This window comes from Chanos chanos, chromosome 9 (assembly GCF_902362185.1).
Source record: "Chanos chanos chromosome 9, fChaCha1.1, whole genome shotgun sequence".
NCBI lineage: Eukaryota > Metazoa > Chordata > Actinopteri > Gonorynchiformes > Chanidae > Chanos > Chanos chanos.
The window spans coordinates 22729639-22747579 of NC_044503.1; the positions used below are offsets into that span (position 1 = coordinate 22729639).

Consider the following 17941-nt stretch of genomic DNA (forward strand, 5'->3'; position numbering starts at 1 on the left):
AGACTCCTCTTGAACTTTTCCCAACATGGTCATCAATTCTGTCCTCGCGTTTCTAAGTAAGTTATGCAACATTGTGTGATCTGAGTGTATACTCATGGCATGTTTTGTTCATGGTCATTATCCATCACTGGTTGTTTGCTTCAAAAAGATGACATCCAAGCTCCTGGTGTAGTGAGACCCCTTAGTACCTTGTGAACAGGTCATTGTAGGTTATTAATCCCTATACCCTCACAGATTGTCACAGGAGTTTGAATGTGTTCATTAAACATCAAACACCTGCTACATCTCTCATGTATCCAAAAGACACATCTTGATCAGTCCGAGTATGCAAGCTCATAGCCGTCAAGTCCATGTTGTTGCTCTTGGTAAGCGCATGTGTGTAAGATGCACATGAATGAGTTTGTGCGCCTGTTTGTTTAGTGTTTATCAAAAGTTACCCAAATATGACAGATATGAATGCACCTGAGTTGTGGGATCATGAAAGCTGCTCCTGTGCACCATGTCATTTTCCCAGCCGATGTGAATATAAGAGTTAACCACTCTCAGAAAAGCTGTTAGGAGCAGTCTGCACCATGTTCTGGCTTCTGAGTGTTTCGCTGTTCTGGCCACTTCACTTGGTATGTTTTGGTACTTTTATGTGTCATACTAAACTCACTTCCTTTCACTAAATGTGCATCTGTGGAAAGTAGTCCTTTTTGGAATTGAAATGGCACTTGAATGTTCTAGATCCTGTTTATTTATGAGGCTCAACAGTCTCAGAACCTAATACTTAGCATCTTCTTTACCCCTTTGTATCTATGATTTCCAGAGATACTTGGCATTTGGCCCGAGTCACATGGCTAATCAGTGTACCACAACACTACAGTAATCCAGTCATTTTTTCTTTAGGCTGCTGCGGTGTACCCACAATTAAGCCACAGGTTAGTGGATACAACAAGATTGTGAATGGAGAGAATGCAGTTTCTGGTTCCTGGCCTTGGCAGGTGTCTCTGCAGGTAATCACTTCCTAGTCTTCACTGCATTTCCATGATCACCTTTCATTAGGCCAGTGCTGAAGTCTTTTGGCTTCTAAACCAGTTTCTTTGTTATTTTTGCCAAGAGGGCTTCTCTTTAAAGTCTTGCAATGTATAAAGTCAAACACTTAGTTATGTGGGTCAAAGCTCCTCCCTTTGGCCCCAGGACCATAATATTTAATATTTTGCACTGATGTTTTTTATTCTCTTGACTTTTTTGCTGTCCTCCCACAAACCTCCCTTGGTTTGTCTTATTCCATTTTTTTTGTTATTTTTGCTTATGTTAATCTGTGGGAAAGACTGTTTGGATAAGACATTGTTTCTCTTTTTCTGTCCCTCTCCCTCTCTAGTGCTGGACGTCACTATGTCATCCTCATGGAGCATAAACATGCGTGTAATACAGAGCCGCTCCAGAAGATGCGTATTTCTAGGGTAAAATTTTTTTTCTTTAGTTTTAATAAACAGCCCTACTTTTTGACAACGATTCAAGTGCATTTAAAATGGACGATCAGAATTACGCAGCCTAAAACTGGAAAATCTGAGGCTGTTTGTCCATTGTTTGTGATTTTATTTTAATTCAGAATTATGATTGAAAATTGTTGAAATTCTTGAACTGTCCAGATTAGGCTAACTTCAGTGACTTGGCCCTTGCTGTCATTGCTCCCATGCTGAGCTTCTGTGCTGTCATTTGTGCTGTCCTTTGTCCAATTGCCCGAAGAGACATGTTTAATTATTTTCAGTTATTTATTCACTAATTATTCGTTGCTAAAAGAAATTCTCACAGTTCATCATACACACACACATCCACACACATTCATACACTCAGATAAAAATGCGCAAACATATGCTTGTGCTTGCACATGTTGAGGGTATTCCAGAAAGCGGGTTTAGTGAAAACTCTGAGTTAGTTAACTCAGAACAAGTAGTAGAGCCCTATGGCTTTGTTTTGCTAAGAGAATGAAGCCATAGGGCTCTTCTATTAGGAGGTATCCTACTTACCCTGCGTTAACTAACTCTGAGTTTTCATGCTTTCTGGAATACCCCCTGGACGTACACACAAAAACACACACAATCACACGCACACAAACACACCCATACACACACACACACACACGCGTGCACACACACACACACGCACACAGGTCTGTCAGTCTCAAACAAAATATTTGGTTTTAGGTGAGGCAGTTCTCTTGAGAGCAAAAGTGAGATTCCACAGTTAATATCTGTGGCTTACAGCTACCTATTTTGTATTGATCAGTGGATCACTAATTTTGCAGCATTGATAATTTTGATACCATACACATACATAAATGTAAAAAAGTGATGTCTTTTCAATGGATTTTAACACTCCTGAGACAATTCTCACCTGATTTTCACACACACATACACGCACACATGCACACACACAGCATTTCAAATATTTGTTAAAGCATACAGAACACATTCCTTTCAACTGATACAATTTTTGTTGTAAAAGGCACATTAGAAACTATACGGAATGTGCCTGGCAAGTACTGTGTTATGTAATGGCTATTTTTCACATAAAGCAAGAAGGGGTGGGGCAGCCTGGCTGAGAGGTTTTTTGTTTGTTTTTTTAAAAAAGCTGCAGTTTTCAACCTATTTCTTAGCATTTCTTACATTTGCTCTAATCATTGTCAGATATACATATGCATACACGTGTAAGAGAAAGTAATGTTCAGGTATGCAGATATCTGTTTGTCAACCCAGCCAGGCATAAACAGCGTATAAGAATAAATTCTATAGAGGAGCTTTATGGAACTAGTCTTTACATTGGGTCTCATACAGGTTTAACTTGCAATGTCAAGGAGACCCCTCACAGCCAGGCATTGAATTTGATACTGGACTCAGAATTCACACCAGCCAATAACATTTCCAAAGGTGTTGTGAGACAGAATAGAAGAGCTGCAAAGGAAGGGACAACACATCACACCCTGATCCAGAGCATCTTAAAAAACATTCCACAACACAGACAATCCCAAAAAGGTTTCTCACAATGTGAAGGCCCCCACGTCCAAAGTGCAAGAAAGTTGAAATTAAACATTGTTTTCTTTGGCCTTGGATTCTCCCTGTAGAGTAATTGGGAGGGCTACTCAGAGGTCCATTACACGTAAACACACATGATAATATGTACACAAATTAAAAACAGGCCTGAATACAATCAGATTGTCACTTGGTGGCGTTCAGTTCTTAAGACTTATTCTTTTTGGGTCTCACAGGGTGACTCTGGTGGCCCTCTAGTCTGTGAGAACAGAGGGGTCTGGACTCAGGTGGGTATAGTGTCCAGGGGAACCAGCAACTGCAACGTCCGTGCCCCAGCTGTCTACGCCCACGTTTCATATCTGCGCCGCTGGATTGATCACACTGTGGCTTCCAACTAAAATCCCCCGTTCTTACATCCGAAACAGCGAGGTTGACATCTCTCTCTCTCTCTCTCTCTCTCTCTCTCTCTTTCTCCCTCTCTCTCTCAGAGCTTGTCTCCCTTATTTCTGATTGTTATGACAAAACAAGATTTTGTGGAGGGAAGAGGATCAATATAGACTTTGTGTTCCATCAGAAATCTGGGCAAAACTATAGTTATCTGTTGGTTTGGAGGTAGCATATCTGTGAAGTATGATGAAATGTGACATTTACAAGGCAATATTGATGTAATTTAGCACAGAGCAGAGCACTAGCACAACATTTAGATCATAGTATAGTAGGCAACATCTGTATTCAGTTATATCATTATATTTGTATTATTTATGTCAATTAGCAGATGGTTCTCCATTGCGTTTGCAACTACAACATGATTGGGCACCCAAATCTCAGCAGTTGGCATATTGACTATATTCCATATTTATTGTGGCTGAAGTTGAGTTCAGCTTCAAATTTAACTGAAGACAAATTGAAATGTTTACAACAGGTGCTCAGTCTTCTGTAAACAATTGTATAGCTATTTAACTGCCAGAACAAAGGATACACTGATCATAAGGTGTCTTAAGAAAGAACTGGCCAACATGAGCCATTAAAACAGTGTTAGTGTGTCTTGGCATTGATTGTGCAAGTGTTGTGAACTCTACTGCAACCCGCATAATAAACTCATTGAAACCTCATTTGATCTTTTGTGCTGGTGGGGAAAACCACTCTTGCTCCAAAATCTCCCATAAATGTGCGGTTGATTTTACTCCTGTTATCTGAGGGACCACCATGGGATGTAGTTTTCAGCCTCACCGTAGGACAATACTGATGACCTGGACTGGCCTTGTGTTGCATAAACCAAGCCAGGAAAACAGAGCTCACAACATTACAAACTGAGCAGAACTGTTCACTCTGTGGAATAAGCACTTCTGCCTGTGTGTTTCTGTATTCTTGGGCTACACATGCATTTGTCTGCCGAAAACAAGGCAAGTGATGGATCTTTTAACCACAGTGCTTTTCCTCTGCTAAGCAGACCTGTTTTTGAGTCATTTGCATCACTTTACACGTAAAAAGATGTGCATTGTAGCTCTAGGAAATGGTTTAGGTTAATTCAACCACCAAAATGTCCATTTTTGTGAATTTCTCAATGATACAGCCAGCTCTTGCCCTGGTTTGAAATTTGGAGTCAGCTCCACAAAAATGGTTTGTTTTTGCTTTTCATCTTGGGCCAATGCACATCACAGTTATCAACTACAGATCTGTGTCCAAAGCTGACTATGTATGATGACGCAATTACACTTCCATGCCACTTTATTCAATGTATTTTGTGAAATGCCAGCAAAACGAGAATTCCGTGTCACCAAAGCACTTTCCACAAACTCCCTTTTTTTAAATCTGATTTTGATGTTACCACTTTCACATTGATATGCCCCATATGTAAAAAGACAAATATCAAATGTCTCTAGGGGCACAGGGAGATCTGTCAGATCTGTAGTCCAGTATTCACAAGTACAGTAAGAGATTTATTGTCAAAGCCTGCACAGTCCAGGCCCCTATCCCATTTGAAAGCTTGGGTGGTCTTTTGTGTGGTTGGTATAAAGTGGGTATCTATCCAAATGGCGCCTTTCCAGTTTCTATTGTAAACAGTCCTTTCTAAATATATGGTTTGCATTTCCTTAGAAATCAGCTTTACATATTAATCATTTGATCACACATTGATGAGAAGTTTCAGTACTTGATTAGTATTTTTCAAACAGCCTTGCAAGTCATGTCAAAATATCCTAATCTGCTCTGGTTTCAAAACTGCACAAAGCAATTGACAGCCAGACTTGCATCTTTGCGAGACAGCGCCCAGTCAAAGTGACTGGCTAATGGTACCCATCTGGTTTGGATTAAAAAAAAAATTAGATTATAATGTAATGAGACGTCTGCCTAAAAATGTGATGTATTGTACATCAAATGTTGTGCCGGAGGGACAAAAGGGGATGCTGCTGAAAGATATTGCGCAAAGTAAAAAAAGATTGAGAAATGCAGTAAAACGACCAAGAGTTTTCACATGACATCCGTTTCTATAAGTCAGGCCACTCCGTTTTACTTGTGGTTAAATTTTACAGTTTGCTCTATAGCTTCACCATGAGACCAACTTAAAAAGCTCAGGAAGTAATTTAAAACATATCTGCCGAGAAGGTCTGAGATCAGAAAAAGAATTTTGAAATTTCAACTGAAATAAACCAGAACTGCCCATACACACCAGTGTAGGCTTTGAGTTAGAAGAGGGGTGCGCTGCTTGTGTCTGAAGAATTATTATAATAATTTCCAGGAAATGTAGGACATCTGAACAAACCATCAATGACATTGTGGAGAACTTTGGAAACATCCTCTAAGCTAACCTATCGCCACCCCCCTCTCTCTCTCTCTCTCTCTGTCTCTCTCTCTCTCTCTCTCTCTGTCTCTCTCTCTCTCTCTATCTCTCTCTCTCCCCTATCTGTCTTTGTTTCCTCGTCTCTCTCATTCTGTCTTCACTTCTGTAACCACAGCAGAAGCACACAAGGAGGTGCTGCGGGTTTTCAGCTTGTCACTGTCTGAACAGGAAAGAGGAATTTAACATCAACAACTTTTCAAATACAGTCATCATGAGTAAGTATTTACATCGAAAGTGTTGAGTGTGTTTTACGTGTGCTCTTAATTCACATGCTTGTAATTATCAGCATTACAACTTCTCTGTCTTTCTCTATATGAAGAACTGACAATTTATCCAAAGCTACTAGAAGAGTAGCTAAGCATTTAAAAAGGATGGCAAGCCATTTTTTACCTAGTTTGGAAAAAGAGTAGTATCTATTGTGATAAGTGGACTTTGCTCTCTTCTCTTTATTATGTGTCTAAATATTCAATTTGTTATTCAAATGATTGCAAATGTTCCTATATGACCGTAACTGTCGTACTTGTATGCATGTATAATATACATGTGGTAGCGTGTGTGTTTAAGTGTATATGCAAGTTTGTACACACAAACACACACAAATGCATATATATATACATACTAATATATAATGTACTATGTACAAAGTAGCCAGAATATTACTACAATTTTAGTTAGAAGAGTTGAATATTACCACAATTTTGTTTAAAAGGGGTGGAGTATTTCCAACTAAAATTGATTACAAACATACGGGATGGGTCAGCACTGCTTTATTGGTTAACACAGTGAGGTAAGTAAACCTGGACCATATTTGGAGAAAAGGGAGCTGGTAGAGAGAGAGAGTCTGGAACCATGTTAGTACGCTTGCCTTGCATTGGCTGGGCATGTTAGTCAAACTTTCTAAAATGACAGGTTTTTACAGGTCTCTGTAGAGATAAGCTACTTACTTCCCTTTTTTGCATGACTTCATGTTTGTTATGCAAAATGAAGAGGGCGAGTGCGCTTTTGCAGTCCTTCGCTGCATACGAGTCCAACTCAGATTCCAGAGAAATTAATAATAGTGTTTGTGGAATACTGCTTTAAGGAGCAAAAAACCCCTGCCACACACCTCCACCCCCCCAGTTATTGTGTATTAGTAGGGGGAGCGTGCATGTGCAAAAATGATGCTTATCTCCACGGCTTAATGTCTGATTGTTATGAGGCTGGATATAGCTGCTCACTCATAGCCATCAGATAACAGATTCTTGAAGACACTTTTTCAAAAATGTAATCAAGTGCGTTAAATACACTCTTGCAAACTGTACTTCTGACAGTAGTATGTGATTATAAGGAAAGTGTTTTAAAGCAATAGTTTCAAACAACTGGCACAAGGTTCATTAACTTTGCATTTGATTGATTTCTAATATCCTATTTTGCATATCATTATCCTTTGCATATCATTATCATTTTATTATTATTATAATGATTTATCTTATTATTATAATTAAGAATAGGCTTGAGGAGACCATTGGAATAGTTTGCCGATTTAATAATCATTTTACAGATGTCTTAAACATACACACACACACACACACACACACACACACACACACACACACACACACACACACACTTCTTAAGACTTTCACGAATCCACCAAAAATATGAGTTTTGTATGAGTTGTATTTTGAAGATCACGACAGTCACATTATCTGTGTGTTTGCTTTTATGTTGTTTATGCAAAAGATAAGTAGCAACTTTTATGTCATATCCTGCCTTGTTTTTTTGGTCCACTGCAGTCCTGCATCAATGATACTATCTGCATCAGCGTGGGGAATCTTGTATGGTGTATAGTACACAGTATACAATTTATCAATGAACTGTGGTGAATTTAGGAAGGAACTGGATTCACTCACTAGCACTACTTCTGGGTCAAATTTACAAAAGACTAAATTTTTTCAGTGCTTAGTTCTTTTTTGCCATGAAAGTCAATCCAAGTATTATAATCACATAAAGACATCATGTAAAGAATTGTACATCATGAACACAAGTCGTATTGAGTAAGGTTAGTGCTCATAACAAAGAAATCACTCAAACCAATGAAGGTCGTCGGTTAAGTTATAATTAATAAATTATGTTGTTTATAATAATTAATACATTTAATTCATATAAGGTGTAAAAAAAATAGGCTGCACAAATCAAATCATCCAAAATAAAATCCCATCATGCATTATGAAAAGCAGTTTTCTTCAACAGTTGTTTGACCTCAGACCACACAGCTCTTGTAGAATTCAAAAAATTTCGTCAAAGCGACTTGTTTCCGAAACAAAAAGAAAATACATGTATCCATAGATTCAGTTACCGAATTTTACACAAACCGTGCTTACTGTGCACAAGAGGAATTAGAACATTAGAAGTGTTTCACACAAGTTTTACAAAGTATAGTAAAGGAACACTTGTCAAAAAAATTAGAGATTTATTCAGGGACGCAAGTCTCTTGCAACCCTCCATCAACAAAGCATGAAATATGAAAATTGTAATGTGCATTCTTGCCAAAAGGTGTCACTCCTAGCCTATAGACAAACGTGTGGAGGAGATTCACTCACTAATAGGTGGCCATTTCCTGTTATCTGATTCACTATATTTATACATATATATATATATGTGTGTGTGTGTGTGTGTGTGTATATATATATATATATATATATATATAGAGAGAGAGAGAGAGAGAGAGAGAGAGAGAGAGAGAGAGAGCATTATTGTGGTCCTCAAGACCTCAGGCAGCGTCATTTGGAGAAACTTCAAAGAGTAGTTGATGTCAGAACTTATTAGTGACATTTGTTCTCTATGAGACCAAATATCAGGTGGCACAAGTCACATAATTCTGAGACTAGCAATATAGTACATACCTGGTTTTATGACAAACAGTTTTATCAGAACTATAGGTATAGAATAATTCAGTGTTAGAAGTGACTATATATGTCAAAAGTATGTATGTTCACAAGAGCACAAAAAAGCGAGCAAGCGAGACAGAACAAATTATACGACCAAAAAAAAAACCTATGGGAGTGAGTTGTGTGATGACATACAACAATAATCAATATAACAACTGATCTGTAAAGGCCCTCTTCCAAATTTAAGTACCCAGGAAATGTAGCCACATAAGTGTTTCTATATAAGATGTAAGTGTATGAGTTTATTACAAAAATGTTTATTATGAAACACATATCAGTTGAAGGGAAGTTCTTCACGTGTAAACAAATATTTGAACGACAATGTGTGTGTGTGGACTGGCGACCTGTCCAGGGTGTTTCCCTGCCTTTCACCCTATGAGCGCTGGGATAGGCTCTAGCACCCCCCCCCCCCCCGACCCTAATCAGGATAAGCGGCTTAGATAATGAATGAATGTGTGTGTGTGTGTGTGTGTGGTATATGTGTGTGTGGTATATGTGTGTGTGTGTGTGTGTATGAGTGTGCGCGTGTGCCTGTCCTGTGCATGGACCACACAAGCATATCAAACAACACAGTTCAAGGTTGGATCCAATGGTCGCACAGCTGAAGTTTCCCTCTCTGCATAAATGTTCCAGTCTAGTGTGTGTGGCTTGCCATCCCCTCAGAAAACTCAATCAAGTCAAAAAGAACCTATACAAGAGAAGGTCGACTGTAATGTTGTTACCAAATCGTTTAAACTTCAAAACCGACAATATTTCAAATGAGTGCTGAATACTCTCCATTAAACGACTGCTGGTTAATGTTCCAGTAATATTTCCTCTGAGGATAAACATTTCACTTCTTCACAAATAACTGGAAAACTGAAAACTTCAGCTTAAAATGGACCTTCCATTCATGAAAAGGTTTAAGATCTTAAGATCTTTTTTTTGTACCCTACCCTCTACCCTTTCATGCTACTTTAAGAAGCCCAATAACCTTTGACCTTGTAAGTCTCCCCCTCACAGCTGAACCACCTCACTGCAGCTGACCGAGACCAGTGCACCATCCAGAGATTCCAGTACACAAGCTTTCATACTTTTTTTTTTTTTTTTTTTAAACTACAAGAATTGGTATTCAGTTTAATTATAGGAGGGCACTATTCATCATGTTGTCTGTCTGTAATTATTTAACTGCATGACTGATGATGACAACTTCTGCCTTAGAGGGATAAATGAAAAAAGCATGTCTTGAATGAAATTAGTGACCAAAAGAGAACTCTCCTTTCATTGGTTAATGAAAATCTATTATTGAATATTTATTGGGAAAATGTTACTATAAATAGATCAGTGAATGGATATGTTTTTCATATCCTGGTAATTCAGGCTCCTAATCTGCACAGCTAGCCTCTTTTTGCTTGTTTGTTTGTGGCTTGTTTTAGAAGGTGGTCTCTTGTCAGTGGTACACTAATTAGTTATTTCTAAAACAGCTGATCTTTCTCACTTTACAGATACCACAGCTGTCCCATCAAATTCCAGCACTGCAGCTTACAATTCGGACAACTATTCCCAGATAATTCACCTTGTCATGTCCATTGTGATATTCATCCTTGGCACGTTCGGAAATGGGCTCGTCATCTACGTGACAGGGTGCAAGATGGAAAAGACTGTCAATTCTGTGTGGTTCCTGAACCTGGCGTTGGCTGACTTTTTTTTCACGTTCATGGCGATCTTCAATATTGTCAGCGCCTCTCGTAATTTTATCTGGCCTTTCGGCGACTTCATGTGCAAGTTTTACAGTCTGATCGGCATAGTCAACATGTACGCCAGCGTTTTCCTGCTGACAGCGATAAGTCTGGACCGTTGCCTCTCCACCTGGGTAGTGGTGTGGGCCCACAACAATCGCACGCTGGCAAAAGCCTGGGGCACGTGCGGGTTAATCTGGGTTGCATCCGTACTTTGCAGCATCCCTTTCATTACCATACGAAAACTAATGCCAGCCGGAAATAGCAGCCTTTATCACTGCAGATACAATTTAACCGATAGTCTTCCTTTGTACAAGTCCCTTGTTTTTTCCCGTTTTGTGCTTGGATTTCTGATCCCCTTCCTGGTCATTTCCTGCTCCTACATAGCCATTGGGGTGAGAGTCAAGCGCCTCCACAGAAAGAGAAAGTGTAAATCCTTGCGGGTAATCCTATCTGTGATATTGGCATTCTTCTTTTGCTGGTTACCCTTTCATATATTTCAGTTTATAGATGTGCAATTGATTGAGGATATGATGAAAAGTATCTACTGGAATCAGGACACACTAAAAATATTACATATTTTGCGTCCCCTGGTCTTCAGTCTGGCCTTTTTCAACAGCTGTCTCAATCCTATTCTGTATGTGTTCATGTGTGAAGAGTTTCAGAAGAAGCTGAAACAGTCCCTACTGGTGGTGTTGGAGAGTGCCTTTACCGAGGAGAATATGGCCTTTTTTTCGACTCAGCTCTCCATCAACTCCCGCCATTCGTCTCAAAGTAACCCAGAGAGAAAGGACACCCTCACTTCCCTTGTCCTCCCGTCAGAAAAAGAGACATTTATTGAGTAATGAGACCAGAAATTGACAGAAATTCAAACATGGATGCAACACCAAGTATCACTTTTTCTCTTGAATTCCACTGATGGCTCTGAGCGGCTTTTCTAACAGGGACACTGACCATCTGATGTGTGGTGTCAGTGGTCAGATATTGTCTCACACTTTTAGAAATCCTTTCTTTTGGGGTATGCGTAATAGAGCTATTTTACATTTCAGACATATGCGTCTATGTAAGTAATCTGCTGGGACTAGTTGTGGGAGGTAATGAAAATCCAATAATCTGGAAAAAATTCAAATGAAATAAAATCTAATAAAATAAGACAAACAAACAAGAAATAATAAAGCTAACAGGTAACACCTCCTTTTACAGTCCATTGTCTGTCATGGAAAAAAGAAGTGGGAAATCAAACTGTTTTCTTTCAACTTGTACAGCTGGTATGATTATTTCTGATTTTCTCTCTCATGTTTATGGTCAGTTTCTCACAAAAGGCACAAGTGAAATCACTGATAAAATGAGAACTGTGTAAAGAGCAGTGTCATGGTTACGACCATGTTTCTTGTTTTTCCTTTTGTGTTTCTAGTGTTTCTCTCTCCCCTGTGTCTCTTGTGCTCGCCCTGTGGTCTCTGTGTGTATGTTTATGTCTGTGTTGTGGGCATGGCACTCCCCCCTCTCTCTCCAGATTGCTACACATCTTCGGCTCATGTACTCATCTACTCAACAGTATATCTGTCCCGGTTTTTCACCCACTCACCCAGCCGGTGTGGTAGAGCTCGTTTCTCGGCCATTACTGTGTGTTGTAACCTGTTCTCCTGTTTGTTGTGTGCCAAACTAACCCATGTCTCCCTACGTCCAGGATCTCTCTCTCTTGCCTGCCTGTCTCCCCAGCTTGCCTCTCGCCTGTCGTCCATTCCCTCAGCTACACTCACAGCCCTGTCTCTGAGCTGCAGATTGGACATTTTCATTTGTTATTTGTCACACAATACTTCATAGCTTAGATAAAGTGGCTTGATAAGGTAGTGGCACAGGTCAAACAGTGCCACTTATCAGGATAAAAAACACATTAATATAAAAATCTCTTTATTCCTCCTCAACATTGCGTAGTTTCAATGTTACTGTGACTAATTTGGAGTTCTGGAGCTGGGAGGAAGGGACTGGAAATCAGAGACTTACTTTACAGGATGCTGATGTCTTGGCTCTTTCACTCTCACCTGCCCCTTTAATGGACTACATATAGAGAGAATGCCAAAGGAGCAAAGAACAGCCTAAAAATTCTGCTGAAACAAAATGTGAAGTAAAACCTTTTACTGACTGGCATGAGGACAGTTCTCAATAAACAACAACAACAACATCAACAACAACAACAACAACAACAACAACAACAACAACAACAACAAAAAGTAAAATGGTACAAAATATCAGGCTATGTATACATGCTTAAAAATACTCAGAGTTACCGACTTCTTTTATCAATAAAGGTTTGTTTGTTTGTTTATATCTTCTAACACAGTTCTGTTCTTCATCTTTTATAAAAAAAAATGCAAGTCATTTTAATACATTCAGTACAGTATCATATAATTCAAATTATGACAAAAAAAAGTTTATCACAAATTTCTATAACCAAGATTAATAATCTAAATTAATAATCAGTCTTGCCTTCTACAGACAAATAAAAAAATTCAGTTATTTTTTGTGTGACAGTGTTCTTAATTATTTTTTTTGTTCTTATCTCAGTGTCTAAGACATTCATATGAATTTATTGAATCTGTATCAAAGGATCAATAACTGAATATTAATCTACTACATGATCTACTACATGTTGTAAGTATATTTATATGGTACAGGACCAATGTGTTAGTATTATGTGTGACAGGTTTGAGTCTCTTGGCTTTGATACTGTTCCCAAAGATTTGTAGCAGTCTGCCTTGCAGAATGCTGAGACAGGTGTGAATTCATTAATTCTGCCTAAACAGGACCAAAATTAGGGGATTTTTTTTTGCTACAAATGCTGGTTTCTACAAATGCAAATGAAGGTTTATTCAGGACTGTATTTTGTATTTTTGTTTGTTATATCTTGCAAAGTTGTCCAGGCCACTCAGGAACAGAAGTGAAAGCATTGTTCTGTAGATGTGTTTCACAAGAGATCATTTTTAGCTCTTCTGTTGAACTCACATAATAACAGTTCTCAAATAATAATAGTTCTGTTATGTACAAGTTATATCATTACACCATGTCTTGTGTCTCTTCATACAGTACTCTCTGTACTACTTACTGTTTTACCAGAGTACCCTGCAAACTTTAAGCAGTAAGTTACCAGTTAGTTATTGTAAAATGGGATACAGTAATTCACATTAATCCCAATGGTAATTTACTGCTAAAAGGCAAGTCTGTCATCAAAGATACGGCCAGAATGTCTGATACTACTTCACAGTTAAAGGTGGCTTAGTCTCACTTGTTGTAGTTTACAAGTAATATTGTTTCTCTAGAAAATGATTTGCATGGGGCAGCTGCGGTTCATTTGCATGTGCTTCTTGGTGTTACGTGTGTGTGTGTTACAAGTCATGTGCTGAATACCAACGAATTAAGCAATGGTGAACTAGGAACTGCAGTGTTTTTTTTCTGTTTTTTTTTTCATTGTCAATTAGCAAGTGAATTCTCTCTTTTCTTGCTTTCACTCCTCTCTTCTGGTTGTTATATTTACTGAGACAAAGAGAGACGGATGACATTGGATAGACTAAAGTGAGTAAATTTTCTCTTATGGGTATAATACAAAATACAATAATTGTGGAAATATGTTCATGTCAATGTGTTAGCCCTCAGCGAAACTGTGGCCATGTGATTAGGTTTTTACACAAATGCACCAACTGTTGATGTCACGCTGGTGGTGTGGTGCAGGACCCAGGTGCAAAGACATGATGATGAAGGTGACAAATGGAGGACTTTACTGACAAAATAAAGATGAAAATACATGTGCAAAACAGGAACAAAAACCAATAACAAAAGGTGCAGCATAACAGTTTGCAGACTAACACAAACAACAATAGACAAGAGACAAGGGAAACACAAGGGCTTAAATACAAGAGGAAAACTAAACAGGGCAAACATGATTGGATAAAATTAACAAAGGGGAACGAGGTTAATAAGTGAGACAAACAGGAACAGGTGAGGGGCATAAACACACACGGAAGAGGAGCACAAGACATTTCAAACTAAGAGTCCAAATTACGGTGCAGGCTGTGACAGAGCCCCCCCCTTAAGGGGCGGCTCCCAAACGACCCAAAACAAAACAAAGTCCAGAACAGACTGGGTGGATGGGGGGGGGCGCACAGAGGGATGACCGAAGGTGCTGCTGCAGACGGGTCCCCTCTGCGGCCAAGCAGGTGGGGGGGTTGGCTGGAACGGATTTTCCAAATGGGCAGAGGAACGGGAGCGGAGCAGACTCTTCAAAACAGCCTCGACGTCGGCTAGGGAGTAGAGCTGGGTCAGGGAAAGGGCCTCGGGAACAGGACAGGACAGAGCGTCAGCTAGGGAGCTGAGCAGGGCCGGGAAAGCGGCCTCGGGAACAGGATAGGGCACCAGCCAGGGAGCTGAGCAGGGCCAGGAAAGCGGCCTCGGGAACAGGACAGGGCGTCAGCCGGCGCGCAACCTCCAACGGCGCGCTGGGCAGTGCAACCTTCATGGCACCTTCGGAGCCACTGTCTGAAGAGGGTGCTTGTCAGGGATTCAGGGGACCAGAGACAGGACCCAGAGACCCAGGAGCAGACCCAGCCCCAGAGATGATTGGACCCAGCACCACAGTCCCACCTCTCTCCCACCTCCTCCCTTGTTTCCCTCTATAGCACCTTTTACCTTTTATTATTTATAGATTAGATCTGCCCATACTTCACAGATACAAGAATCAAAGGAGACAGTGGTAGCAGTGTCTTCTGCTGTGAATAAAATGTACCAGATGAAGTTAATTTTGTAAGTAATTACAACCTTAAACAAACTGTACAAACAAATAATTAGGCTGAATAATGATTGTAACATTTATTTTTAAATCACCATGTGTGAACGTCAGATTGCTGATTCAGCAATGCGGACACCGTAGAGAAAATATTTAGGATTGATATTTAGGATAATTTCCCAATAATCCCAAACACATAAACAAATACAGATACAAGTGTCAATATATCTCTGCACTAAAAATTGTTCTAGATTACTTTATTGGCTAGTGAAAACCTCGACAAGAGGAAGAAGGAAATATTTTTGAAAATGTATTTGTTCAAGTTTATGAACAATATGTGCATGAAAAGAGTTTGTGTCTCGGCATGCAGTGGTTGAAATGACTAAAATATTACATCACAAAGATGTAATGCAAGTTTCTATACATATACACTCTTATGGCGCTAGCATAAGCATACAGTAAAAATAGAAATTAAGACTTGGGAAAGAAGAAAAAAAAAACATATCCAGTGCATAACCAACTACAACAATCCATGGTGTTTAGCGAGCATTTACACAGCAGAATCTTGTAAATCAGACGAGCGCATTTGACATTAATAATCCCTGATGCTGGACAGAGAGAAAGTTCAGTAATGTACATACTATACAAGTATATGTTACTGAACACAGTTCAGTTAAGAGAAATAATACTATCACAAAATGACACTGATAACATTTACTCTATTTACACAACTGGTGTTAATTATTCTACGAATCGTGAGTTTCATTGTTAATCAAGGCGGATAAATGGGAACAGGTTGAAATTAATGATAGATTTAAAGGAGAGGCTTGTTCCTCCTGTTTCCAGCTCACCAGCCACTATTGATTATATATATATATTTATACATACATATGAGACTCAGTAGTCACCATGTTGATGAGTGAAACTGAAAGACCAACCAGCTCATGAAATGACAGAAAAACTTGAAGGTGGTACACTCCGACATGCCAGATTTAGTATTACTGGCTTGAGTCACACCATCTCATGAAGATGGGCTGGTAATCTCATGAAGATGGGCTGATAATATGGGTATGCCTGCTACTCATCACACAAGTCCAAGGTAAACTTATTTTTAATAAGAATTTAAATGCAGCCCAAGATAGATTAATTAAATTATCTCATCATTTTGATATTTGACATGTGCTGTTCCAATTCTTCAGGTGAGTTTTCAGTTTTCAGTCAATACTAGACTTAATTTTCCTTACCTCAACCAGTACTGTTCTATGCACGAAGTTTTAAACCTAAAGCCAAATACTCTATAATCTGGATACAAAACAAGGTCTTGTCATGTACATGGAAATTTGATAAAACTGGTTTCAAGGATCACTTCACTTCCTTAAAAGTGAAATTAGAAGTACAGGGCTCCTTGTTATCAGATCATAGCAAGACAGAAGAGACAACGCTGTTTTTGACCAGCTACCAGGGTGTAGTAAATCACTAGGGAAACAGCTCATGGGAGGAATAGCCACTGATCTTTGATCTTTTTCTGGGGTGGTGGACATGATTATCTCTGAAATCCCAAAAGGCACACTTAGGCCATGTTAGCTACGGTCACGGTAGCAAATTTGGAGTTATTTAGAGTTCCTCTTTCTCAGGTACAACCACAATTTCAATGTGGTGTGTCTTCCTGTGCATGCTATTTAAATCCTGTGACCAGTGGACAAGGCTGTCCTCAAAAAGTAAAATCACCTTTTGGAAATGGTGAAAACCAAACTATGACCAGAAAGACAGATGGGAAGAAAACTCCCAAAGGTAAGAGCTTTTTTCACTGTTTCACAGCAGCCAAAATGGTCAAGTTAGCATTAGTGGCAGTGGTATCCATCTTGTATATGTAAAAGTCATTCAAGTCCAGCATGGAGAACGAAACACGGTACCATGTGCCATGCCAAAATATCACAAGGCTATTCCATATGATGTTCTTTAGAGCTTTCAACAGAGCTGTTCTCCAGGTCCTCCACCATGGTTCCTTCAACCATTTATTGAGTAAAGATGGAGACATTTGGTACCAGTTTCGTGGTGCTAATCACTACTTGTAAGTGCAAAAGCCCAAACAGAAGCAAGACAAAGAAACCACCATCTTTTCCTCAGGAGCAGAAGGCTGCACTATCAGAGAACAAGTCTCAGTGGATGTACAACTGCATGTGCATTGTTCAAGTGCTCAGCTTTAACATGATGGGGGCTTTGGTGCCGGAATGTTCTGACAAACACATCTGAAAGACTAAAGAAATACAACACAGATCAAACCATGAGAGATGTTTTGGATTGGGTTTGGTTAACACTAGAAGCGCCGAGCGCCGGTCATTTGACCGCTGTGACATCTTACTAGAAGCGTCATGCTGGAGGATGAGAAACTCAAGGACAGAATCAGTGCAGAGGACAAGAAGGCCATAGTGGACAAATGTAATGGCTGGACAGGAAGCAGGTAATCAGACAGTCTGAGGACAGCATAACTTTTACAATTTTTTTTAACAGCTTTTACAAATTATGTTTCTCTTCATAATATTTTTTTATATGGTTTGAAACCTGCTTTTCCTAAGTAGCAGAAAGGCAAGACAGAAATAATTTCTGTTTCTGTTCTTACTTCAGATTGTGTAAAAACCTGGAATACCTGAATTTAGCTAAAG

At 39.3% G+C, this 17941-nt stretch overlaps 1 protein-coding gene across 1 annotated transcript; it reads left to right on the plus strand.

The window, feature by feature from the left end:
• The first annotated feature begins 25 nt into the window (after window positions 1–25).
• LOC115821478 (C3a anaphylatoxin chemotactic receptor-like) lies at window positions 26–11346 on the plus strand. Its single transcript, XM_030785301.1, has 2 exons — window positions 26–56; window positions 10268–11346. Exons 1-2 carry the CDS (start codon window positions 26–28, stop codon window positions 11344–11346), a joined length of 1110 nt encoding a protein of 369 aa, XP_030641161.1.
• Window positions 11347–17941: the final 6595 nt, after the last annotated feature.

What these genes read in the sequence shown, in the direction of transcription:
- LOC115821478 (XM_030785301.1), top strand. Translation starts at nt 26, where the DNA reads ATGGTCATCAATTCTGTCCTCGCGTTTCTAA. An exon ending in TTCTGTCCTCGCGTTTCTAA is followed by an intron (nt 57 to 10,267) that starts GTAAGTTATGCA and finishes CTCACTTTACAG; the next exon opens with ATACCACAGCTGTCCCATCA.